The 25,562-nt window shown below is 42.3% G+C and overlaps 1 protein-coding gene across 3 annotated transcripts; it reads right to left on the bottom strand.

Annotated features, from left to right (window-relative positions):
• Positions 1 to 571: 571 nt before the first annotated feature.
• chd8 (chromodomain helicase DNA binding protein 8) lies at positions 572 to 25,392 on the bottom strand. Of its 3 annotated transcripts, none has more exons than XM_032565666.1 (39): positions 25,270 to 25,392; positions 22,290 to 23,418; positions 21,138 to 21,440; positions 18,511 to 18,624; positions 17,913 to 18,418; positions 17,712 to 17,823; positions 17,101 to 17,307; positions 16,918 to 16,986; positions 16,777 to 16,832; positions 16,586 to 16,703; positions 16,419 to 16,502; positions 16,163 to 16,300; positions 14,981 to 15,102; positions 14,625 to 14,868; positions 13,822 to 13,998; positions 13,592 to 13,735; positions 13,409 to 13,507; positions 12,581 to 12,740; positions 12,293 to 12,503; positions 11,166 to 11,361; positions 10,904 to 11,074; positions 10,517 to 10,807; positions 9,551 to 9,771; positions 9,256 to 9,458; positions 9,015 to 9,171; positions 8,259 to 8,348; positions 8,069 to 8,172; positions 7,448 to 7,571; positions 6,672 to 6,747; positions 6,305 to 6,576; positions 5,959 to 6,191; positions 4,512 to 5,165; positions 4,325 to 4,431; positions 4,018 to 4,239; positions 3,821 to 3,916; positions 2,955 to 3,068; positions 2,731 to 2,832; positions 1,920 to 2,024; positions 1,422 to 1,799 (listed from the first exon to the last, which is right to left on the bottom strand). In XM_032565666.1, the coding sequence occupies exons 2-39, from the start codon at positions 23,313 to 23,315 to the stop codon at positions 1,422 to 1,424; spliced, it is 7,806 nt and encodes a 2,601-aa protein (XP_032421557.1). In that variant the 5' UTR covers positions 23,316 to 23,418; positions 25,270 to 25,392. The 3 variants fall into 3 exon arrangements, with proteins under 3 accessions (XP_032421558.1, XP_032421557.1, XP_032421559.1); XM_032565668.1 differs by having other exon boundaries at positions 17,101 to 17,304; XM_032565667.1 differs by lacking the exon at positions 25,270 to 25,392 and having other exon boundaries at positions 572 to 1,799; positions 22,290 to 23,315.
• Between the last annotated feature and the right edge of the window lie 170 nt (positions 25,393 to 25,562).

Below are 25,562 nucleotides of genomic sequence, written 5' to 3'. Positions count from 1 at the left end.
TATGTGAAGAGTGTGTGAAGGGAAATTAACCAATACTTTCGGCAATTTAGTTTCCCTTTTTTCATCCTTCCTGTGGTGTATATTTTGAAATATCCTAGTTTAGTGTGATGGACTTTTAACCTTCTAATAAAACTTTTACTAATTTATTAATTTCCTTACTTGGCAACTTAAATCTTCTTTTATATACCTTTAATTCCACATCATCACCTTCCTAAAATAATAGTTTAGGTCACTTTTTTAATACCAAATCTTTTGCCAAAAAAGAGGTAGGGATTTTTTTTTTTTGTGCCAAAAAATTACTTGGGAGCCATTATTTTAGGAAGGTGACAATTTGTTGTAGTTTTTTACTTTATGGTTGTTTTATGTTTAGGTTTCGACTTTATCTAGTGATTGAGAAGTTCTACAAAGAAAAAAAAAAAAAAAAGAAAAGATGAGCAGAGCTGGAAATCAAAAGGTTTGTCAGTTGCTGCTTCACAGAATAAAAACAAAAAGAAAATAGATGCAAGTAGTTTTTGGTATATTAACTTTCCACATTAAAATGATCCAATAAATAATCATCTGGTTTAAACAGAGAGTTGTTCCAATGTGTTGAATTTATTGTATCCAGTTGACGTTCTCCTTTCCGCTCAGGTCGTGTCAAAAAGACGACGCACACAGGAGGGTTTGCTTTCACTGTAGATTGCTGTTATTCATATCACAGATACAGTCAGATCATAAAACAAGAATAATACCTCACAGCCGTCATCTTTGCACCATAGTACACAACTGACGAGCTCTACATTATACAATACACCCATTCTCCTCGCACTGCTTCAGTAACTAATAACGCCATTTTCCTCTCTCCCTCCCTCCCCACAACCCCTCCCCACAGAGTGAAAACACTAACAGTATATCCACACACTGGACCCCCCACACCCCCCAATCTGGCCCCCCAAATTAGTTCACAGGCTCCTCTGGAAAGGAGTTCTGCTCAGTAAATGTATCCAGTTTCATGTAGCGTTCGAGGACCAGCTTTGAGGTTTTTTTTTTCTTCCTTTTTTAAAGATATGAAAAGTGTGTCTATACAGCGAGGGTCCCCATTTGGTCACGTTTGGGAATGTGACGGGAATTCATGGGTTCGGATGGAAGAGAAGGAAATAAAAACGACGAGAGAGACGCCACGAGGAAGATCGAGAGGAGCTTGGTGCAGCATGACCGCGATAGGAAAAAAAAAAAAAAACCGATGGATGCACACTTTGCTCCTTACACAGAACTAATCCTAAATAAAACAAAAGAATAAAGGTAGCAAAAAAAAAAAAAAGAACAAAAACAATTAATTTGTTACATGTTGGTAAAAAAAAAGAAAAGAAAAAAAGAGAGAGATCTCGGAATAGCATGATTTCATTTTGAATGGTGGGGGCGCGAGAGACGAGTCAGTTCAGTCAGTCGTCTGAGCTTGATGAAGAGTCAGAGTCCTTCTGCGCCATGATGACGTCATCCAGCAGCGCCTCTTGATCCGAGCTGTCGTAGTCGCCTTGGGAGAGGCTGTCGCCGCCCTCCATTTTGACGTCAAAGTCCGGGCTGGTGAGGAAGTGGTGGGACGTCTCCAGGTCCTCCTCGTCCATCATGTAGGCTCCGTCCGAAACCAGAGTCTCTTCTTCTACGCCGTCCACGGTGGGGTCTTCGGGCGTGGGCTCGGGAGTGTGGTAATGGTGATGGTGGTGGTGGTGGTGGTGGTGATGACGCCGCCGGTGGCTTTTCTTCGGGATCTCGGAGTGCTCTGTCAGCAGGCGGTGGAAGAGGGACTCAGGCAGCAAACCCTGCAGGAGGAAGAATAAAAATAAAAACATCTGTCTAAGCTATAAAGAAGCTAACAAAAAACCCAAAACGACTGTTAAAGGTAATTCTTTACAGCATGAAGAATAAAATATTTAGCGTACTGATTTTTGAACCGTCTCAGACCACTCGGGTGCAACGGCGATATTAGGATTCTCTTCCAGATACTCCTTCAGATCCTGCAGCATCGGACAGAAAGCAGCTCCAACCTGCAGAGAAATGTCGGAATGTCAGCTGGTTCAGCTCCAACACGACTCCACATAAAACTTCCAGACTTTTCCAGAGTTTCTAGTCGTGTCATTTTTAAATGGAAAACACTGAAGTTCATCAGATGTTGATGACAGATGATTCTATGATGAACAGGATTTACATATAGAACCTTGGAGTTAAGGAAGAACAAATGAAGGGAACTAATGACACAAGAAAGGAATGATGGAAAGAAAAAACAAAAAGAAGATAAAAAGACAAAACAGACAGGAAGACAAAAGACAGAAAAGAGAAAAAACAGCCAAAAAAAGATTGACATAAAGACAGAAATACAAGAACAAAAATATAACTAGACAAAAAGACAAACTGAAAGAAAGACAGAAATAAAAAAAGAGAGAAAAATAAACAAGAGGGTAAAAAGGAAATGAAAATGACACAACGGAAGAGAAAAGAGAAAGATGGGAAGAAAAAGACAGACAAAAAGAAAAAAATGGAAAGTCAAAGGAAAAGACAAAAAAGCAAGACAAAGAAAGAAAAAGACAAAATGACAGACAAGAAAACAAAAGATAAACAAAGAGAAAAAGTCATAAAGACCAAAAAGAAAGACGAAGAATGAAACAAAGAGACGCAAAGAAAAATGACAGAATGAAGGAAGATGGGGTCAAAGGGACAAAAAGGAACATAGAGGGAAGAAGAAAACGGCGTCACCTTCTTTCCCGTCAGCATGTTGATGACCTTGACCTTTTCAGTGCCTGTAAGGGGTTTATTCGCTCGCCTCCTCCTCTTCCTCTTACTCCTGTTCACCAGCAGCTGGTTCACAAAACACAAAACTGAATTATACCCTGGAAGTGTTGAAATACACGCCTGAAGCCCGGGTTACCATACAAAACAACACTATTCTGATTCTTGATGTTAAACAGCCAGGACTTTACCTCCAACATGTCTCCTTCCACCTCATAATCTGGATTCTCTTTCAACCACGTGGGGGGGTCCCTTCGTCGAGGAGCACGCTCCAGTGGGTCATGGAGGCCGTCTAACTCCGATAGCTGAAAGAGATGTTACAGGTTGGTCAGCTTGGTGTTTGCTTTAAGGACGCTCAGTTAAAATGTAAACCTAAGTTGGAGTGTTTTCACAGCTCATAGTCCGGTAGACTCGGCTACTGCAAAATTTGTCACATTTTCAGATGCTGCGGTTCACTTTCACACTGCACTGAGCCAAACAAAAAAAACATCTTTGAAAAACCGGTTCACCTCCTTGTCTGGGGTGGCGCTGCACCAAGAACCACTGAAGGAAACAACATGAAAATCTCAGAAGAAGACATGAGCGCAACTTGCTTCTTCACAAAATGTAAAATAAATAAATGTTAGAGCAGTGGTTGTAAGACTTCTCATTTGTCTTTGTTGGAAGACGACAAGAGATTTTGTCCACTAGCGTTAGACGCATGTTTGTTTTGGTTGCGTTTACCCAGAATGCCCTATGCTATCATAAACTTCCTGGTTTTGGCGCAGACTCCGCTCAGTTTGCATTCACATATGCATTCAAACCACACCACAGTTCACTTCCCTAACACTGAGACCTAGGCTTTTAGGTGGACCAGAATCAATTTCTTGGTACGCATCAGAGTTCGATTCACACCTCTGACAAACGGACTGGATTTTCTATAAAAACTGAATGGATTTTGATTAAATTGGACTAACCAAGGTTGGTATGAATGCACCTTAAGAGCTTGTAACAGCATACTGCTAAATAAAAAACCCCCCAGATCAACAGAACAGGAGAATAAACCATGACGTCATACCTCTTGGTCTTTGCGTTTCTTGCGCCCGCTGCTCTCTCCCCCTGACCCGTTGGGCAGCAGAGCCTGCTTGGAGAACGTCAGCTTCAGACCCTCCTCCTAAAAGGATGACAGAGTCAAAGTTATGGATCCAAGTCGGTACCACCATGAGGAAAGAAGCGGATCGCCAACACCGGGCTAGTCTTCCCGTATGACGTCACCTTGAGGAGTTTTACGGTGAACTCTCCGTCCTCTCCCTCCGCCCCGATGCCGGTCGGTGCGCTGCTGGGTTTCCGGATGACCCGGGTGTACGCCATGTCCTCGCTCACCAGCTCGGAGCTCGGGTTGAGCTGGGCTTCGGGGATGTAGCGCCGCCCCGAGGGCCATTGACCCGACAGCACCAGGTGACACAAGTTGTCCAGGCGGTTGATCAGCACGCGGTCCTGAAACAGGAAACAGAACGTACGCCGTTAGTTTGAAGAAGCTATTAGTAGATTTTTGGTCTGCTGTAAATATTTTTTTAGGTACCTTAGGCCAGTCGACTCTGATTGGCTCAGGTGGAAGTATGCTGTCTTGAGATGGAGTCATGGAGAGCAGACTGTTTTCTTCATCCACGTCTCTTACCTTCATGCCCCCTAAAAGTGAGAACAGTGTGAATGTGAAGTCTTTGGTTCTACTTCCTGTTGTTTTTATTTTATTCCATCTATGGACTTACCTCCTGCTACTTCCTCGTCACTGTCTCCGCTGTCGTCGCTGCTACCGGATCGCTCTGAGGACGATGAGCCCGAGTCGGAGTCTGAATCCGAATCGGACCCTCCTTCGCCTTTCCTTCCAATTTTTTCTGTTCTTTCTCTGCTGTTTTTGAAGCTCCAGTCTGGACCCTGTGCTTTGCCGCCATGGGGACTCAAGGGCGTGCTCTGCAGGTCGCTACCGATTCTCCCTCCAAACAGTAGGGCGGTCTCGTCGGCCCCCTCCCCCTTCGCTCCAGGTAAGTCCATCTCAGACTTGGGCTGGCTAAGCGTCATGATGGGCGGAGGAGGAGGAGGTGGAGGTGGCGGCAAAGCCTGCTGGTTCTGGATGAACTCGTCGCGAGCGGAGTTGAAGGTGAACTGCGGGTCGGAGAAGATGGAGAGCTCGGTGCGGCTGACGCCGTGGAGCGAGGCGCCGAGCATCAGTTGCCGGTCGTGGTCCGGCATGCTCCACCAGGCGGGCAGCTCGGAGCTGCGCGGCGCCAGGAGGAGGCGCTCCTCCAGGGAGGGGTGGGGCAGGACGCGCTCGCGAAGGCGCCGCAGGAGGCTGATGCGGTACAGCGTGCGGGAGGCACGTTCCTCTGTGATGGGAGCCACAGTCTGAGTCAGCTCTGACGGCTCTGCGGACAAAAGCAGGTATTCTGTTATTGCAGGACAAACTGTTCATTGTAGTGAAAACTAGAAATCTACCAATCATTTTCCCTGATAATTATCAAACAGCAATAATAGATTTTTTTTTATTCCTTAGATGCCTTCAACTTTGAGTGCGTTGACTCCAGCACTGTTTAGTCCGCTTTAACAAACTCTAGTTTACTTGCGTGGACCGTTCGGTTCGTTTGGGGGAACGCGCAATCGAACTCAAAAATGCAAACTCTGGTCCACCTACAAAGGTAGGTCTCAGTTCAGTTGAAGTGAGCTCTGGTGCGGTCTGAATACCAGTGGATCGGAGAGTGCTCCAAAAGCAGGAAGTGAACTATAGCGCAGTGCAGTCTGGGTAAATGGAACCAAAAGAAATGCACAAGCCCAGCTTTAGCGGGAGACGTTGATAGTAATCTTTTACCAGAACAAAAGTAAAACCTTACAACTGCTAAAATCTGATGCTACTCAATTTTTATTTACATTTCCAGTAGAAGGAAGCTCCGCTCAGTATCGTCTCCAGAAGATTTTGTTTCGTTTCCTTCAGTAGTCCTTGGTGCAGCGCCACCAGATGTGAAAACGCTCTAAAATAGATCCAACATTTTGGATCTAGAAAACGCCACCATTTTAAGTAGATAAAAATCAGGTAAATGAGGATCGTCTTGAAATTTATTTTTGTTAGAACAGAATTAAGCCAAGTTGGTGAATCTCGAATGAAAAACAACATTCAGACTGTAAAGCAATGAAATAAAAAACCTCAAAATAAACAGCAACTACCTTCACCACGGCCTTGGGGGAGGTGGCACACTCTCCGGCACATCGCGACGAATGAACGGAAGTATCGACTGAGGCTCTCATCGGTTTTTTTATCCAGACGGGCAAAAGTTCGGAAACGCGTCCAATCAAACTCCGCGTCCCCCTCCTCTGAGACACCCGGCTCCTTCTTGATCTTCTCCACTCCAAACGTGGAGACCACGCGGTAGAAGTCGCTCTCTTCTCTCCGCGTCCACCTGTAGAGAAGGCGTGAAAAGACGCTTTTTGGAAAAAAAAAAAACACACTCTAAACTAAACCAGTCGTTCCAGAATGAAAACATAATTGTTAAGTAAATAATCAACGGTTTACCGTTGCTGTCGTTCCTGCCGTGCGATTTCCTTCAGTTTGCTGGCCTGTTCGCAGCGCCTCCGCCGGCGATCCCCTTTGGCCTCGGCTTCGATCTTCAGCTGCTCCTGTCTGTAGCTGCGTTGGTACGCCGTGATCAGCCGCCTCAACCGCGCCGTCAGCGAAGAGCTCGAAGGCCACTCGCACACGCCGCTCTGGACGGCTGCGCTTTCCGTGACCATCGGTACCGGCTTGTCCTCCACCGAGATCTCATCATCCACGTTCATAGAGTCAGGCTGCAAGGAAACGTCGAGCGAAGACTGATGAGTGAACCGTCGAGCTGGTCTAGAATGGTGCTACAAAACTCCAAAGTTGTTGCTGCGATCGGTACCTCATCAAAAAGATCTTTGGAGAGTCTGGACGCTGGCTTGAACTCTGGATCCTCTGAGAACTTGTCAAAGTCGGCACTGCACGTAACAAACGCAACACGATCAAGCAAAAAGAGAAAAATGGGTGTTGAGAAAAGGAGCTTCCAGTTTTTGAAATACGAAACTCCAAACAAAGCACACTCTAAAGATTACAGGACAAAAGAATGTATTAAAAGAATTAAATGAAAAGAATGAACTAAAAATTGAATAGGTTAAAGAATGACTGGCTGGTTGACGTATTATTTTTATGTATTCTTAATCTAAAGACCAGTACACTAATCATAGCAGCTTAAAAATCTGTTTTCTTTCTTTATTTTGACAAAGAAACAAGGAAATTTTGGAAAACAAACATTTATTCGAACCGAAAATACAAATTAAAATCCCTCATTTTCGACAAACTGCAAATCATCCAGTAAATGCTGTGAACTACAGCTAACGTCAGTGTGACGACACCAGGCAGGGTATTTAAGGACTAATTTAACGTTCAAATTATTGCTTTTTATTGTGGGAAAGATTTCAGAAAAATACTATTTTATTGAGAGAAAAAAAACTGACTATATGAAACAAATACCTATGTATAAGGTGTCAGTGTCTGTCTCCTTTGGGTTCATTGCAACAACAGACAATGATTGTGAGTTATACAAATCAATTTATATCTACCACAATCCAAGCAGTTCTTCCCAATATGAATATTGAGTACTGGTGTTATGAAAAAAAACACAAAAAACCCACAACTTACTCGTCTCCAAGCTCGGCGTCCCCAGTGTGCTGCTCAGCATCGATGGCCTTGTCGTCTGGCCGACCGACTCTCTCCACGAAGCAGAGGCAGGGATCCGCCCGCATGGTAGTGTACATCTCATAACCTGGAAACAGGAATAAAAACCAAGGCTGTTCAACTGGGAAAAAAAACATATTGGATAGAGTGCAAGTTCCTCGTATGTGAAAAGTGGAGCGGCTCATCAGAGCACCAAGGCACAAAATGAACCATCCTAAGGGTATCTGCAGGTTTCATCAAGACAAATTTAAGACTTTTTAACGCCACCTTGAATGATAATAAGGCCAAAAATACCTAGAAATATAGAGAATGGTTAGTGGAACTTGCTGCATTACAATCACGACTAGCATAAACAGTGAACCCGGTTTCATGCTTCTAACACTGCATGTAGTTACAGCCAAACTTTTGCTCGACAGGAAGATCCCATGAGAAAAAAAACCTACATTACTTTATTTCTTTCTTTTTTAAATGAATTTAACAAAATGTAAGGCATTCATTTTAGACACACAATTGTAAGACTTTTTAAGGATGCGCAGATGCCCTGAACCTGGACGCGAAAAGCAGAACGGCTTCAGCCGGACCTACCATGTTTGAAGACGCCAGCGAGCAGAGAGCGGTCTGCGTCAGAGTCCCACCAACCTGCAGGCACCTCCTGCTGCTCCATCTCCGGCATCCAGATGTCGACATCCCTGAAAAACCATTCAACCCGTTTCATAAGCTGGATCTCAGTGAACTCTAGTGATGAAGTTTGCTTGCACTTCACTACATTTGTTACCTAATGTCAGCCCCCTTCAGGACAGACTCTGCATGTTCACCTATGACCTCCTGCTTCAGGTAGTAGAGCATACGGACCCTGAGCAACACTCTGGGAAATGAGAGGGGAGGAGTTAATGTTCCACCAGGACAAATTTGCATAGGCAGTGCTTTGGTGTATTTATAACCCTCGACTTATCTGTTGTCACCGCACAACCACAAACTTTATGGGATTTTAGTGGGATTTAATTTAAAGAGCAAACACAAAATGGATGGTGCATATCTATAAAACGTAGAACTGGGCAATAACGTATAACAATAAAATTTCAGAATTTTTTAACACCAAATTCTATAAGATGGTAGTTCTTGAGTGTGTCAACGTCACTCTGGAAACACAAGAAGTGCATTGCTGAAGAAAAAAAAAAAAAATTTATTTTCCAAATTTATCTTCCAAAAATTAAATCGTCAAAAACAGAGAATTTGATTAATCCATAAAACTTATTATTCGCCCAGTCCTAGTAAAACAGAAGGAAAATTATAAATGGCTTCCAAAGGAAAAAATATTTAAAGTCTAAGTTTCAGATTTTCATGTGTAGATAACTTTAAAAGTTTTCCGTTCTTTTCCTTTCACTTCACAATTGCGCACCGAGCTTGTGTTGCTCTACCACATAAATAGTTTATGGGTGTAATGTCATCCAAATGTGACTAAGTTCAAGGGGTGTGAATACTTTTGCAAGGCATTGTAACGTGAATTTAGTTCTGGGAAAGTTTCACCAACTTGTTGCACTGGTGCTTCAGGTGTTTGCGGTAGCTGTCGTCGAGCAGCAGGGTGTCGGGATTGTACTTGCGGATCCACTCCACCTTCTGAACATCGAACGTGCTCTGAGCTTTGACCCTCTTACCTTTCCTGCCTCTTGGAACAGGGATAGAAAGGCCTGAAGCAGGAAAATTAAATGTAAGTAGAAATATTTTGTGTGGGAAATTTATTTTTACATATTGATATACGTGCAGCTTCCTACCAGAGTGGTTTAGTAGTGTTTGGGGTTCTCGGCCATTCTCCGGTGGCGTTATGAGCTCCCAGATGAAACTCTTTATGTTCTCGTCGCCACGATAGTGCATTAGACAAAACACCAGAATGACACGGCAGATGGTTTCTACGTCACGTTCGCTCAGACGTCGCTTACATCTGGCGTGGGCCAAAATGTCCCTCCAGCGGCCCCATCTAAACCGGTCGAAAAAGGTGTAAAATAAAAACGATGTGAAAACACAAACAAAATTTGATAAAGTCATGGTGCGCCTTAAATATTTCTATACCCATAGACAAGGAGGTGTTTCTCCACCCGGAAACAGTCGGTACGGCCGTAACCTCCCCCGCTGTGGCGGTCTGAGCGGCGAGAAGACCTGGAGTGTCTTGAATTGGCAGGCGGATACTCGTCGTCGCTGTCCAAATCCGACAGGTCTCCTCCTTCGCCTCGCAAACTGGAGTACTGACGCGTCTGTTTCCGGATCCTGGGAGTGTCGATCACAAGCGTGTTCTGTGCAAGAAACGACAAACTTAGATATTCCGTGCAATACAAAGTTAATACATTTATCAACCCTATTCAAACAAATGCAGGCCGAGATTTGAATCCAGGAACAGGGAGGGCTTCTGCAGGTTTGACCAATTCAGATTTAAGACTTTTTAAGACAACTATGAAAGGAATTTAAGACCTGCATCACAACAGAAATGTACAAATTTCATCCAGTCAACTGGGAATACATTTTCATTAAGCCATACTAGATTGGGAAAAAAGCCATCTCACATCAGTCAACTCACTGCTAACTCATGTTAGCAGTGAGTTGGCGGTAGCCTCAACCGTCATGAGTTGCATAATGCAATGATGAGTGCAACTCAAACTTTTGCCTGATAGAAAACACATTTAATTTACGAGATTGTCCTGTAAAGAAAAATTTTAAGACATGCGATTAATATATTAAAGACCAACTTAATTTTTCAAATCAATTCAAGACATTTTACGCCCTTAATTTTAGATACATGAATTTAAGGGCTTTTAAGGAGGCGCAGAAACCCAGCAGGAACAACATTGCTAACCACTGCACCAACATGAAGTGTCATTTCTATTTCTATTCTGAAATATAAATGATTATTGTCCAATTACAACACCTAGATCTTCTTATACGTTCTAAAAAAAAGTTTTCACACAGATTAAAGTTTTACAAAACCTGCACATTTAAAACTGGCTTAAAAAAATTGACCAGAACACGTCTACTGCGTTTTACCTTCTGATTAATGGAATCCATGTCGATGTCGGCTTTCTTGGCCCACTTCTCCCAGAACTCGGGGTCGTCCAGGGCGATGTCGGTGCGGTTCTCAGATGCGACGAAGCTGGCTTTAGAGAACGTGGAACCTTTGCCTTCGCTCTCGATAGTAATTGTGGTGGCTCGCCGCTGAAGGATCTGGTCAATGTCTTCCTCGCAGAACCTACTGCCTTCGTCGTTTTCATCCATGATGGCGGCGTAAGCTCCTTTCCTCAAAAGGTCCTCGATTTCCTTCTTGGAGAACTGCTGGAGCTGTCGTACGAGACGTAAAGGCATTTACAAAGCTGACACAAACGGGATGAGAGATTTTTTTCAGCTCGAACTCGGGTGCTACGGGTTTCTCCTTACCCCGTTGACGTTGCTGTCCTTGTTGCCGCTCATGCTTTGTAAAACAGCACGGTCCAGACCGAGTTTCAGACTCGCTTTGTCCAGCATTTCCCTCTCATAGGAATTCCTGGTGATGAGGCGGTAGACCTTAACTGCCTTCGACTGGCCGATACGATGGCATCTTGCTTGGGCCTGGATAGAAGAGACGCAGAACGGTTGTCGCCAGAACTCGGAGTGGCTATCACCACAAAATACAAAACACAACCATGGCAGGACGACATACCTGCAGGTCGTTTTGAGGGTTCCAGTCAGAGTCGAATATGACACAAGTGTCAGCGGCGGTCAGGTTAATACCCAGACCGCCAGCACGAGTACAAAGGAGGAAGACGAAGCGATCCGAATCCGGCTTGCTGAACCGATCGATGGCTGCCTGTCGCAGGTTCCCACGAACTCTTCCATCAATTCTCTCGTAAAGGTATCTGCGTAAAGGAGGGAACTTAATGAAACTTGGACACAAGTGGCTGATGCAAACAATTCTATTACTTTTTAAAATAAGAAAATAAACACTTTATTGCATAAAATGCAATACCACAGCATTCCTTTAGTGTACTCTTGATCACTGTTTTGATAGTGATGTTTCTAATATCAATATTAGATTGATTTAATATTAGTACAATGTAGCAAAATTTTATTAATCTGAATTTATTTTACAGAATTTAAACCAAGTTTAGTTATAACTCTGCCTCATATTTATTGCAAACATGTATATGTTTTTTTGTACTGTTTTGACTTACTGCAGTGAGTATGTTGTTCTTTCATCAAGTGATCTTTTTTAGTCTTCAATCCAATCAACAATATATTTATATTTCCTCATTAGTTTTCAATTATCTCAATCAATTTAGAATCTATTAACCATTTTTTGGATAACTGATTAACAATTGGATAGCAAAAGGTGCCTTTTTACAGAATCTGAACCCAATAAAATTCTGGTTCTGGACAGAACATATTTAAAGACAAAGGATATATATAAATATTTTTACATCTTAAATGAAAATTGTAATGTATTTTTGTACAGTTTTGACATAATCACTGCCCTCAGATTGTTGTTCTTTAAAAAAAAAAGAGCTTTTTTTGGACTGTATACTCCAGTTAACACTATTAATCGATTACTAAATTAGTTGACAATTATCTCAATAATCTATTAATCATGACGAATCAGATTAATGGTTTCAGCTCTAAATGAAAGTTTGTGGACATTGCTTAAAATATCCACAAAGAAAACCCCTATTGATGGCTACAAAATACATGCTTTACCTGAGTATGTATATATTACCTTGATACTGTGTGGTTTAGTAAAATTTTCAACACAAGCACAAAAAAATATTTACAAGTTGAATAACAAAAGCATACCTCTTGTTGATGAGGTAGTCCTCTAGAATGTCTAAGCAGCGCACCATCTGGGAGAAGATGAGCACTTTGTGGCCGCCGGCCTTGAGCCGAGGCAGCAGTTTATCAAGTAGCACCAGTTTGCCGGCGGACCGAATTAGGGCCTGCAAATGAAAGTCCGGGGCCAGGGGGTCGTACTTCTCCCGCAACTCCGCCACGATCTTCTCTTCGGCACCTGAAGAGGACACCAAGCCTCAGTAAAAAATAAAATGTAGTCGACAAAAGATGTCGTTAAAGGTGACGGCGCAGTACCATTAATGAGGTAGGGGTGGTTGCAGCACTTTCGGAGCTCCATCATCGTGTTGAGCAGATTGGGGACGTTGCTGTTACTGTTGGCTCCTAAACTCAGGAAGCTGAAGTTCCTCTCCAGAATGGCCCGGTAGTACTTCTTCTGGATATCAGTCAACTCAACCTGGGAGGAAACAGGGTTTCTGTTGTTTAATTCCCCAGTTGTCTTTAACAAAAGCAACCACCTCAACATTCTTTGGAGTGGCTTTGATGCTCTGTTTGTATGGTTAGGGTCATTTTACAGACACCTAAAAGTTTGTGATATTGTTTTATAATCCAATACTTCCTAGTTGCACTGGATTTTATATTTTAAGGAGAACATGAATAAAGATGTCTGCCCCCGTCGCTTTCACATTTGTAAATATTTTCTAAAACTATGAATCATTTTGCTTCTGCTATGTAATCAGGCTTTACTTTGTGTTTATTTGTTATTTAAAATTTAAATCAAAAACACACATGGACACTATTAAAAACAGTCAGCGATGAAGAAAAACAGAACTTAAACTGGATAAAACAAAAGAATTATTAAAAGAGTAGCTCCCAAACAAAGTGTTTTTATTTTATTTTACTTTATAAAGTGTTGAACGTGAATTGTTCATGTACGTTCTATATGTAAGTGAATGTGAAAAATGTCAATACAAAATAACAAATCCTAATCAAATTTATTAAAGTGTGTAGTTATAAAATTGTGAAAAGGAAATTCATCTGACATTATGCAATTAAAACTTAATTGAAAAATGTTTCTAAATAGTTTGATGGACAATGGTAATAATAATAATAATAAAAGCTGACCTCAATAATGGTCTCCTGCTTGGGTGCCAAGTTCTTCTCCACATCTTCTTTGAGTCTCCGCAACATCATAGGTTTTAAAATGGACTGGAGTTTCTGAACCTATTAAAAGGCAAAATTGCAATCAGTTGCATGTAGAGTTTCAGACAAAGTGGCAGCGAATTGCCCGATTTATGCGTTTCCCACCTGCTCCTCAGTTTTGAGGTCTCCAAACTCTCGGAGGAATTCGATTTCAGACGGGAACTGAGTTGGCTCCAGGAAGTGAAGGAGGCTGAAAAGCTCCTCCACGGTGTTCTGAAGAGGCGTGCCGGTCAACAGCACTTTGTGTTCCTGAGGGAATCCATTAAAACGTTAAGCTGAAGGAAGAAAAAAAAAACCCCCAAAAACCCCGCATATTTCATCTTCTTGATTCTCACCAGGTCGAGCATCTTCAAACTGTCCAACAGTTTGCAGTTTCGGTTTTTTAGCCGGTGAGCCTCATCGATGATGACGCAGCGCCACGAGATCTCCCTCAGCTCGGGGCAGTCCGAGAGAATCATCTCGAAGGTCGTGATGAGGGCGTCAAACTTGTACGCACCTGGAATTAAATGTCCCTGGAAACAGAAACAGAGTTTTAGTTTAATTAAGGATGTTCCACACTTATACTGAGAGCCAAGTGGTATGGCTTAAAAATAAAAATCTGTTTTTCTGATTTTGATTGCTTTTTTTGCTTGCTTTCTTTTCTAAAAAAAAAAAATTGCAGAAAATATTTTCAAAAACTGGAATCTGACGTGACGACTCAGTTTGTGAAGTCTTGTCTTCAAAACTGACTTGTCTGTGCGATTGTTTCAAAAATATTTAAGCGTTCTTTTATACAACTAAGTATAAGTCATAATATTTCACATTTTTGTTGGTATTTTTTATCTTTTACTTCTTATAAAATTATTACTTTTTCAGGTGACAATTCTTGTAACTAAAAAAAAAAACAACAAACAAAAAAAAGACGCTTATCCGTAAAGTTGACCTTAATTCAAAGTCCAAATAAATAGAAGCTGTAGAACAAGCTTGCCAAACAAAATGGCGGCTCTGGGTGCACTGATGTCACTCTGAACTATGGAAACCCAAGTAGTTCAAATCGGTGAAAACAATAAATCCAGATTTTCTCAAAATCAATTCGGTTAATCAATAAAATCCAAGTATCGCCCAGCTCCTCTGTAATCACTTAGCGTGCGTTTTTCACCTTGTCGTCTTTGCAGTACATCTCATACTGCTGGATCATCTGCCGGCTGGCGAGGCTTCCATGGTACACAATGGCGTTCATGTCGGTCCAGGTGGAGAACTCCCTCTCCCAGTTGGTGATGGTGGAGAGCGGAGCGATGACCAGGAAGGGGCCTTGTACTCCGGCGGCGTACTCTTCGGACAGCAGCGTGATGGACTGGATGGTCTTCCCCAGACCCATCTCGTCTGCCAGGATGCAGTTCTGCCTGAAAGACGTCAGACACGAGGGGAGCGCAAGTCAATAAAAGATGGGAGGATTGGAGCAAAACGGCAGTAAAGATGGCAGCGACTAATACATGAATGCATTTTGATTGTTACCTGTTGTACCAGTTGAAGAGAAGCCAGTTGACTCCTTCCAGCTGATACTCTCTTAGTGTGTTGCCGTTCTTGTACTCTCGGGTTTCCTCTAACTTTTTCCATGAGCTGGCAGGAGGCCGCGCCTGAGGAGAGCAAGGAACAAGTCGATCAAATGTCCAAAATAATTACAAGAGAGGTGGTTGACGAGGTAACGTCTGCACATGCACAGTTAGCAACAGTAGATCCACGGTTGCTAACTTGGCAACTTTTCAGGCAAAAAACAAAAAAAAATTAAAATTCATATCGGCTGAATCAAAATTGGCAAGTGAGGGTTTTTAAAGTATCAGTGATTACTGGAAAACTGCAATCGGTGGTGCACTCTTTGTGATAGGGCAAAAATAATGTTAATATAGTTTTTGATAGCAAAGCTTTTTCTAAAATTGTTTTAAAAAATTCCCACCGTAATAATTGAGCCCTTAAAGAAAACAATTTCTGAACACATTTCTATGTGTTGGAACATTTTTAACAACTTTTTACAAAGTATAATAAATATCCAACAGTAAACACTCAGACTGTTCAGTCAAACTACAAACCAAAATACACTGCATTTTAATTTAGAATATTAACACCCACATTGAAGCAAATTTCAACTCCTGCTACATAAAAGTTCACTTAATAAGCTTTAGAAAAAGGAGGAAAAGAAAATGGCTCCTTTTAAAGACAATAACAGCAATGAACAGAACCTCAAATAGTAGCTAAGCTGAATATTACATTTTTCACTAAACTGTCTCTTTTTAAATCTTTTTTTATCTTTCTGAAATTAAAGAGCAACACAATTAACATCCAACAAACAGCTGCTCTTGTAATAGATAAGATTTCAACAACTGAACAGAAAAAAAATCAGGAATTATTGAATCATTTATGAATGGAGAAAAGCCTGCAGTTGATTAATAAAGTGATTTATTGGAACATTTTATCATTAATTAAAACATTCTCAACAAAAATAGAAAGTAAAATCAACTGAACAGGATTTCCTACACTGCAATCCTTTAGAGTCCCCTGTATGTATTTTCCACAACTTCCAGACAATATCTTGAATTCTCTGCTTTATCATTTATCAAAATGTTCTAATCCTTCCCGAGCATAAACATTAAGCTTGGTCTGGGTACATTTAAAATATGCTTTGAACAAGAAACGACTCACCGATCTCTTTAGGCGAGGCTGTCTGTTTTGGATTTTGCCGAACTCTTCAACTTTCCCCTCGTCGACGTCTTCCTTTAGCTCCCAAGTAGCGTCTTCATAAGGCAGAGAGCACCACTTCACCAGGTAGTAGATGACGGGCTGGAGCAAATCAGAAAATATCAACTTCCTGAAAATATGACACTTAAACTAAACAGAGAAGTAGAAGAGTCTTAGGTCTCATTTTGAACCAACTCCTCACAAGTGACCTGTCACCGACCTCGCCGTTGTCTTTGTCCACGCTGTGGGACACGTCGAGGATCCTGTCCACCTCCACGTAGTCTGGGTTAAAAGACTCCTCGTCCTGCAGAGAACCACAGTTAAAGTTCAGTTCGCCGACGTCCTTCCTCTGTGGAAATGTGCGAGAATCGGCCAGAAGAAGCTGACCTCCTGGAACAAATGCCTCATCTGAGCGTGTTTGGTCTTGAATCTCTTGATCTTTTGATGGATCCTCTTGTCTTTCTCCAGCTGCTCCAGCGTGGCCCACTCACAGTGCAGGTATGAACTGAGAACGAGACGGGGAGGTTTCACAGCGATGCTTCACACTCGCTACAGTGAAGAATATTAACAAGACTTACTAGTTTTTGTATTTAACAAAGAACTCTTCGGCATTAGTATACTGGCCTGGGGAAACCTTAAAAAGAAGAAAACAAATTTAGGAAAGAGTCAAATCACAAAAGAAAGTGTTTGTGATTTAAACAAACAAACAAAAAACAAACTTCTTTCTTAGTTATCCTCATTGACAAGACTTTATCTACGATGGCGGCATCTTCCTCACTCGGATTCTCCTACAAAAAAAAAAACAAAAGTTTTAAACAAAATCAAATCTGAAAATAGATATAAATATGTTATATGTATCAGCCATTACTGATCCAAAACAATTTCTCATTTCAACAACTCACCACAAAAAACTGCATGCTGGGCTGTCCGTTGCCATCGAGCTCCACTTCCTGTTTCAGCTGAGCTGCCGCCCCGCCGCTGATGGAGGCCACGGCGGCTGCAGTCGTGGTAACATCCACGTCTTCCTGCTCGTCCTCATCGTCCGTTATCTTAATATCCAAGTCCTCCGTGTACTTCTTCCTCTTCACCACCCGGTTGGAGCGCCTCTTCTGGCCAGAACAGGGAATTGTTAGTTAAAGAAGAGTAATGACGTGTGTAGGGGGGGAAACAGACAAGAAATATCTATTTTATAAATACGTTTTTTCATACTTTAAGATTCGGGCTGAAAGTGAAATGTAATATAAGAAGCAGCGTTTACTAATGCCCCAGTTTAAGCTTGTTTTTTAATTCTTTAATTAAATTGAAATGTTTTATTTCTCATCTGTTTTTGTCGTAAATATACTTTCACATATTTACTAGCTTAAGTAGCTACTACAGAATGGGACTGCTTTTTTATTTGATTGCTCTATTAATCATCAAAGTAACCTATAGATTACTGGATTACAAATACAATTGTACTCTGAAGTGCTGAGTCTTTGTGTCCAGGTATGTTTTTTTTATTTTTATGTCTTACCATAATCATGTCGTCCTCCAGTGCGGCAGGTGAAGGTGGGCTCAGCTCCCCATCAGAGACGTCTGAAGACGCGTTTCTCTTTCTTTTCTTTGCTCCTACCAGGGTAATAGTGCTGATGGAGTAACGTAGGGAGAAAGGTGAAACTTAGATACAAGGTAAGAGCTAACATGGTGAAGTCACTACACAGAGCACAACACTTACTTTGCTTTAGCCTTGCTCTTGCTTTTGTTTCCAGCTCCGGGTATAACTGCGCAGCCGCTCACTGCAATCGCTCCTCCTGATATTTTCACCACTTTGCCCTTCTTGTCGGTCCCCACAATGATTTTGGGTATCGGTCCTCCAGATATGGGACTTTTCTTTTTGCTCCCCCCACCGCTGCTTTTCTTTTTAGCAGTTGAGACAACAGTCAGAGTGCCTCCCATCTCCGGGGAGGTTTGCGTAGACGGAAGCTCGTCCTGATTCAGGACTCTAGGCAGGTTCTTCTCGCCGCGTGCTTTGGCCCGAGCGATGGCCTCCGCCACTATTCGATTGGCCTTCTCCTGCTTGCAGAGGATCTCCACGCGTCGGACGGCCGCGGGCTCGCCGGGGGCCTTGGTGATGCGGATGGCCTGCGATGGAGTCGTGGTCGTAGCGGAGGGGGCTGCCGTCGACGGGTTGATGACCTTCACCACAGAGACGGTGCCGCCGGAAGATGTGGCCGAGCTTGTCTGGAGGGAGAGAAAAACAAGCAGAAGAAATTTTATTTTCTGTACGATTATGCTCTCATGTGTGCGTTTTACATCCAAGTGAGCGGCTCTACCTGCGGCTGCAGCAGCATTTTGAGAGGTACGGCCACCCGCTGTCCTCCTTGGCCCTGGGAAATCTGCAGCACCTGCGGGCTGCCGGTCCCGCCAGCCCCCGATACCAACTGGTACTGTCAACGCCAGAGAGAAAGGTTAACTATAAATGCAATAGCAGACAAAACATTTTTAAAAATCTAAAGAAACTGTTCCTACACTGGCTAGGTTTTAAAATGCAAAACTCACATCTTTTAATATTTTTAGGGCTTCAACTAACGATTATTTTAGTGACAGATTATTCTATCGAGTATTCTGATAATTAATCAAATACAAATAAAGAAATTGGCACATTCTGCTAATTTTTCATTTAACCACTTAAGCCTTTTTTTTTTAACAATGAATTATTTTATTGCATTAAAAGATGAAAGAATAATTAAATTAATTTTATAAATATGGAGAATAAATATTTTATTGCCTAAAATGTAATAACATAGCATCTATAGGATGCATCTACAGCTAAAAATAATTCTAGCATCAACATGTGAAAATCTCAGTCCTTCCTGCTTGACTTAATATACAACTATTCTATATAAACCTACTATTTTTTGGATTAACCAGTTAATAACTGGAGAGCAAAAGGTGCCTAATTGTAGTTTGTTTTGTTTTTTTACAGAAAAACCACCGGTGCAGAATTTGATTTTGAACCCATTAAATATTGCACCCAGATATGACCTGAATGTGATACACTACAGAAACCATAAAGTAAAACCACAATCCCACACTACTTCATATGCATTAGTCATTCTGAAAAAAAGATTTAAATTAGTCATCTCAACAGCGCTCACGCAGACACTAGCTGCAGACGACAGGCCGGCCCCGTTGCAGATTAAACAAAACCTTCAGGGATGTGCAGATGGTCAAGCGGAGGAAAACCAGCAGCTTCATTCAAGACGTTACATCAACGTAACCAACGTTTGTCAATTAAGTCAATATTAAATTACTCAATTTTAAAGTCGTCCAGCTTTTGTTTCACAATGTCACTCACCAACACGGAGAAGCGGTATTCAGTTTTTAACCACCACGAATCTGGAACAAACTTCCAGAAAACTGCAAAGATGCCGAAACACTGAGTTCCTTTGAATCAGGGCTAAAAACCCACCTGTCTAGAGTTGCCTTGGACCCCTAGTAAGTGGAAGATTAGTCAATGTATTTTAATATGCAGTATATTTGCTTGATGATGGATTTTGACAAAATGCAATGTTCATTGCTCGCTTCATTGTTGGTTAGTGTGTTACGTTTCTGTGCTGTGAAGCTCTTTGAACTGCCTTGTTGCTGAAATACAGTACAGACCAAAAGTTTGGACACAACTGTGTGTCCAAACTTTTGGTCTGTACTGTATGTTGTACAAAAACTTGACTTCACTCAAGCCTCTTTCAGACCAGGAATTAACACGCGTCCTACTAAGTCCACTAAAAACTGACATGAAAATCCATTCAGTGTATCCTGTCTGTCAGCTGAGCAACAAACAGGTCTGTTTATGTTTAATACACTTAAGCTACTGTAACATTAAAGCTGCAGTATTTAACTTTTATAAACAACATTTGTAACATATTTGTTTAATATGTTGTTTAATATGAGACAGGTAATCTGTGAAAAAACTGAGCTCCATTTGCAGAAATGTGAGCAGCGAGTACATTAACGTGATTAACAGCGCTAAGCCCCTCCTCCTGGCTCTGATTTAGTTTCTGACAGTAGTGTATTTCTGCAGTTCTGGAAGAAGGCAGATGAGCTCTATATTTGGTTGTGTGTTTTTTTTTTTTACCGATTATCTGTCACAACATAGCAACAGTTTTAACAAATATGTTAAAAAAAAAAGCTCTTTATAAGAGGTTACTTTAAGAAGCTGAGATTTATCAAAAATAATATTGCTAAGGTGTCATTTGAACAGGTGTTGCGTCAATTTTCTTTACTGTTTTCTTTATAAAGAGAAAGTACAACATTACCCTTTACTTTGGCACTAAGTACGGTACTGTAGTTCTATAACAATATAAATAGAAAGTGAGCAGATGCTTTCACTTTCAGATAAAGAAAATGATTCTATCACATTCGGTCATCGCATTTAGGACCATATTCTTCAGAATAGGTATTCAGTACACCTCTAAAAGTGGTCTGAAGAAATCTGTGTGATATTTATTTCTTTTTTTTTTCAGTTTTGCACTCGTTAAATTAATTGTGCGCTTAAGCTAATAGTGTGCTAGCCAAGTGTGCAGTTTTATTGCTGTGCAGTTTTATATGTTCAAATCTCTTCTGTGCTGATGCTAAAGCTTTGAAAGGTCACACATTATTTATTCTCCATTTGCTGTCTCATAAAACATCTTTTAAAACTTCACAGGTGAGCTAATAAAGAGTCTGGAGTTGAAATAACTCAACTCAAATGGGTCTCAGATGAATCTGAGCTGGACCACACCAGCATCGAACTTACAGAATGAAATGAAGACGTTACAGAAAACACCAGCAGATCCATAAAGTGGCTAAATGTTATTAGCATGTGAAGTGTGCAAAATCTCAACACTGATCTGAAGTGTTACTTCCAATCAGCTCAGTCAGGATGCATGTTAATACCAGGTGAACCCACTTCAAATCTCACCTTCACTCCTCCTTGTTGATTGGGCTGCTGTTGTACTTGCAGCTGGATTGTGAGGACCTTGGGCTGCCCCCCGGCCTGACCTGCAGCCCGGGCCTGGGTCAGAGCCGCTAGCTGGCTTCCCTGGAGCACCAGTTTGCCGCTAGGGAGCTGACCCAGAACCAGCCTGGCAGGGGCCTGCGTTGGCTGCTGTTGACCTCCAGGTGCCACTTGCTGTTGAGCGGTAACGGCTTGACCAGCAGGTGCGGCAGAGCCGGACTGGGACGGCTGCTGGAGGACCAGGGTGATGCGCTTTGCTTCGCCACCCTAGACACAGACAGGTGAGAGGGTAGTCATTATGAGATATCCGTAGAGTGGTAAAGGGTTGCCGTCAAAATAAGTTAGTTCAGCAATCCCTCAAGGTTCCTAGAGTTTTCAAATTCGGAAAAAAATTCAACAGTAAATCTTATCCTTAACTTTGAACTAAAAACTATTTTCTAAGTAGCCTGCAACAATTCTCAGTTTCTCAGGTGGAAACCATTAAAAAAGGAACAACTTTGAATAAAGAATCAGAATAATGAGGTTAAACAAAAACATTATTCATAAATGAATGCAAAAAGTACAAACGTACATTGATCAATTAGTACAATAAGGAGATCTAGAACCACGCTTTTTTAAACTCAACTTTCTTGCTGTTGAGTATAAAATAAAAATGAGCTGACATTAATATGTGTTGTTCTGTTCAAATGGTATTTGACACATTACGCAGGAAGGCCAAGCTATATTAATTAACTGCATTACTGTCATTCAAAAGCAACATTTGTTAACCCTGGGATCGTTCTCATACTCTTGATCTAAAAATGTGTTCAACTTAACCTGTCTTAGGAACTTTCCTTTCGCCTTTTCTCTCCCTCTACCTCAGACTGTCGTCTCTAGTTTTACTTCACTCCTGAAAGCAACGCAGCGCACAGCAGCTTCGCAGCCAGACAAGCGGGAAGCGGCAGTGTTGGTTTTTCAACATAAGGCAAATTTTAACATATCACAATAAACTGATAATCTCATTTGCTTCACATTGTGTTGAGCATCTATATTAAAAATTCATTCTGAAGGTGTGGTGTCTTATTTTGTCATGCACCAAGATCAGTTCCTTGTAGAGGAAACCCTGGTATTGCTCACCTGCGTCTGGCCCTGCATGGCCGGCTGGAGCTGCACCTGACCCTGGGTCTGACCTGCCTGGCCTTGAGGCTGGACCTGGATCTGGGCCTGGGGTTGGAGCTGGATCTGAGCGGTTTGGGGCTGAGGCTGAACCTGGACAGTAGTCTGACCTTGAGCCATCTGTGCCTGGGCTGGAATCTGCACCTGAACCGTCTGACCTTGTGTCTGCTGAGGCATGGACGTGAGCAACACCTGCTTGACCGGCCCATTGGCGGACTGCAGCAGGCGCTGCACCCCAGCGGCCCCCACCTTGACCTGGGTCTGTCCTGGGCTGGCCTGATTTAAGACCGTACCTCCCTGCAGTATTGACATGCCGGGCTTGAACGGCGTGCCAGACAACAGACGGATGACCTTTCCACCGGCCTGACCCGCGGTTCCTGATACGGCCTGCAGCACCTGGGCCTGACCCTGGGGACCTTTGAGAATGACGATTTTCCCACCGGCTTGCTGCGTGATGGCAGCTAACTGCTGGGGCGTGAGCTGGTGAGTTATCTGAGTCAGCTGCTGCGTGGTGGCAGTGGTGGTGGTCGCCGGGGAGCTGGAAACAGTCAGAGGTGAGCTCAGCAGGACGGTGCTACTGGAAGCCCCGCTGGCGTTGCTGGCAACAGAGATGGTAGTCTGGGCCTGCATCTGTGGCACAGTCTCAACAGGGGTGGGAGCTGAGGTGATGAAGGCCGCCGCTCCAGCGTCGACGGCCTGGGCGACAGAAACAGTCTGAACGGGCGCCGCTGGCACCGGCTGCTGGGTGGGAACGTGAACGGGGGCCGGGTCCGGGATGACCGGTGCTGCTACAGGAACGCCGAGGCTGGAGCTGATGGCGAGGTCGGGAGCGGACTCCGGATCGCCCGTCGGGACGGCCTGCCCCAAAGCCAGCTTTAGAGCTTCCTCCACGGGGTCCGAGGAACCGTGAGAGAAGGAGTCGTCCGGCAGGGAGTCCAGGCTGAACAGGGGAGTGTCCTCGAAGAGGTCCATAATGGGATCCGCCATCTTTGCCCACTCCGCACAGGGAGACGGGCAGAAAGCTTAAAAGACTCCGAGATGGAAGCGATGTGGTAGTTGTTCCGATTCTTCTCAACTTTCAGGTAGACAGCTGACGAAAAAAAGACAAACAGTTTAATGGCTTACCATCAACTAGAAGCTTTAACTTCCAGAAGAGTATTGCTGAAGACAAGAATTGGGCCAGTATGAATAAATAAACCAATATTTACAACAAAAATACATAAAACGATCTGACCTAACAAGCTTCGACTGTAAAAAGAATTTATTGGTATTTTGATTTGTCATATAGACTCAAGCATTGTATATAAACATGAAGACAACATAAACATCCAGGCGTAGTGGAGGCTTCAAGGATCGAAAAGTTTTAAGCAATATGTGGCCAAATAATAAAGTAACGACAATCTTACGGTATATTAAATTAGTTTATAGAAGTTTGAATTTACATTGAACTCTGTGTGTCATTATCTAAACCTTGTAAAATGTATGACTAAATTCATAAAACTGAAAGAACAGATTATAAAAGTATATCCCAAGTATTCAGATAAATAATTTTATTTTTTTTTAGCATTTTGATGGGTTTGCTAAACACCTAATGTATTTTATGTCAAAGAAAAACAATGTAATTATGTAGTGGAAGAAAAGGAACATGATTTTAGAAGACTTATGTAAATAAATACAAGTTTGAAATATGTAACGTGCATTTGTATTAAGCCTTGTTTACTCTGATATACATAAATAAATTCAATCCAACTGCCTTCAGAAGACGACTAGGTTGTAAAATAACTTAATTTGTGTATAATTAAAATAGATTATTGTGTTTTTTACTTCATGACCAACTGGCAAAATGCTGTGCGATCAAAATACAATGCCACACATCATCTGCATTGTGAGACATGGTGGTGGAAGCATCATGCTGCTCAAACAGAAAAGCAGCTCAGAGTTGATGAGAAGCTAAATGGAGCGAAATATAGAGCTATAACAGAAGAGGAGCTGTTGGAGATAGTAGCAGAGGTTTATTATTCAAAACCTTTATAAGAAACACAATGCCTTAGATTAAAGAATCCCTGTAAGTGAGGCATTCACACACAAATGCACGCCACACTTTTCAGATTTTAATTTTGTAAAGATTTGTAAAATAAGATTATTGTTTTCCTTGTACTTCACAGTGATGTTCTGCGGTGTGTTGCTCTATCACAGGCTGCAACTGGACAAAGTGTGAAAACGTCCCAGAGGAGTGGACATTTCTGAAAGGCATTGCATAAAATATAATAATAATTATTATTACTAATCCTGAAAGGTCCATAAAAGAGTGAGAACTAGTTAGGAAAGAAGTTGGTTGTTTTTTTTTTTTGATACATTCCTGGACAAAATGAGCAGAAACCTTTGTTGGTACAATGAGGGTAGGATAAACTCCGAAAGCATAATTAGGCAAATTCAGTGCTAGTAAATATTTAGTGAAGTTCTAAAGAAATGTTCTGAATGGGAATAGTGTGTAGTAAAGTCAAACAGGCAGGGTACGGATGCTGGACATGTAGGATGTTTTCCTCCCTGCTTCCATCGCAGTCTCTCTTATAAACCCCGTCGGCTAGCATTAGCTTCTACAGCGACCAAAATGTACCGATTACCAAAGCGTCCGAGACACCGGGAGCACAAACAGGGGTCAAAAAGACGGTTCTCTGGACGTCCGTGGTTCTTGGGTCCCCTCTCTGTCATTTACTAGCAACCATTCAGTCTACCGGACTCCTTCAATCTCATCAACAAACCGGACCAAACCAAAGCAACGTGCCACAATAACCACTGCCCGACAACGTTCAGACACAGGTTAGGCCGCAATGCTGTTTCGGTTGGTCCGCGTCTAAATTTTCGGCAAAAATACCGTAAAATAACCATCCCAACCACCCCCTCGACTCTCACAGTAATAAATTCGGGGTGCTAAATTTACCTTTGCATCGACACACATGGCTTTCTCCGTCTCACAACACTGTACGATTACAGGAAACGGCCAAGGAAGAGCAGGAACTAACTTCTTGCTAGAGAGAACGCAGAAAGCGAGCCCACTCTGCAGTTGCTAAACGGTGATTGGTCGGGTTTCTCCCGGCCGGCGGAATGTGGTGATTTCATTGGCTCAGCTTACCATCACTCATTTTTACTCTCACCCAAGATGGGCGGGATGAGACCCCGTAGTTCGGTTGAGAGAACAATAAATGCGGCCTAGCAGGGATCATTTGACTCGGT

Source organism: Xiphophorus hellerii, chromosome 6, assembly GCF_003331165.1.
Source record: "Xiphophorus hellerii strain 12219 chromosome 6, Xiphophorus_hellerii-4.1, whole genome shotgun sequence".
In the NCBI taxonomy this organism is placed as follows: Eukaryota; Metazoa; Chordata; class Actinopteri; order Cyprinodontiformes; family Poeciliidae; genus Xiphophorus; species Xiphophorus hellerii.
The sequence above is the reverse complement of the archived record's forward strand: the minus strand, read 5'-3'. Positions and strand labels throughout refer to the sequence as shown.

What these genes read in the sequence shown, in the direction of transcription:
- chd8 (XM_032565666.1), bottom strand. Translation starts at nt 23,315, where the DNA reads ATGGCGGATCCCATTATGGACCTCTTCGAGGACACTCCCCTGTTCAGC. An exon ending in GTTTGAAGATGCTCGACCTG is followed by an intron (nt 13,736 to 13,821) that starts GTGAGAATCAAG and finishes GGATTCCCTCAG; the next exon opens with GAACACAAAGTGCTGTTGAC. An exon ending in TGACGAGGAAGTAGCAGGAG is followed by an intron (nt 4,432 to 4,511) that starts GTAAGTCCATAG and finishes TCTCACTTTTAG; the next exon opens with GGGGCATGAAGGTAAGAGAC.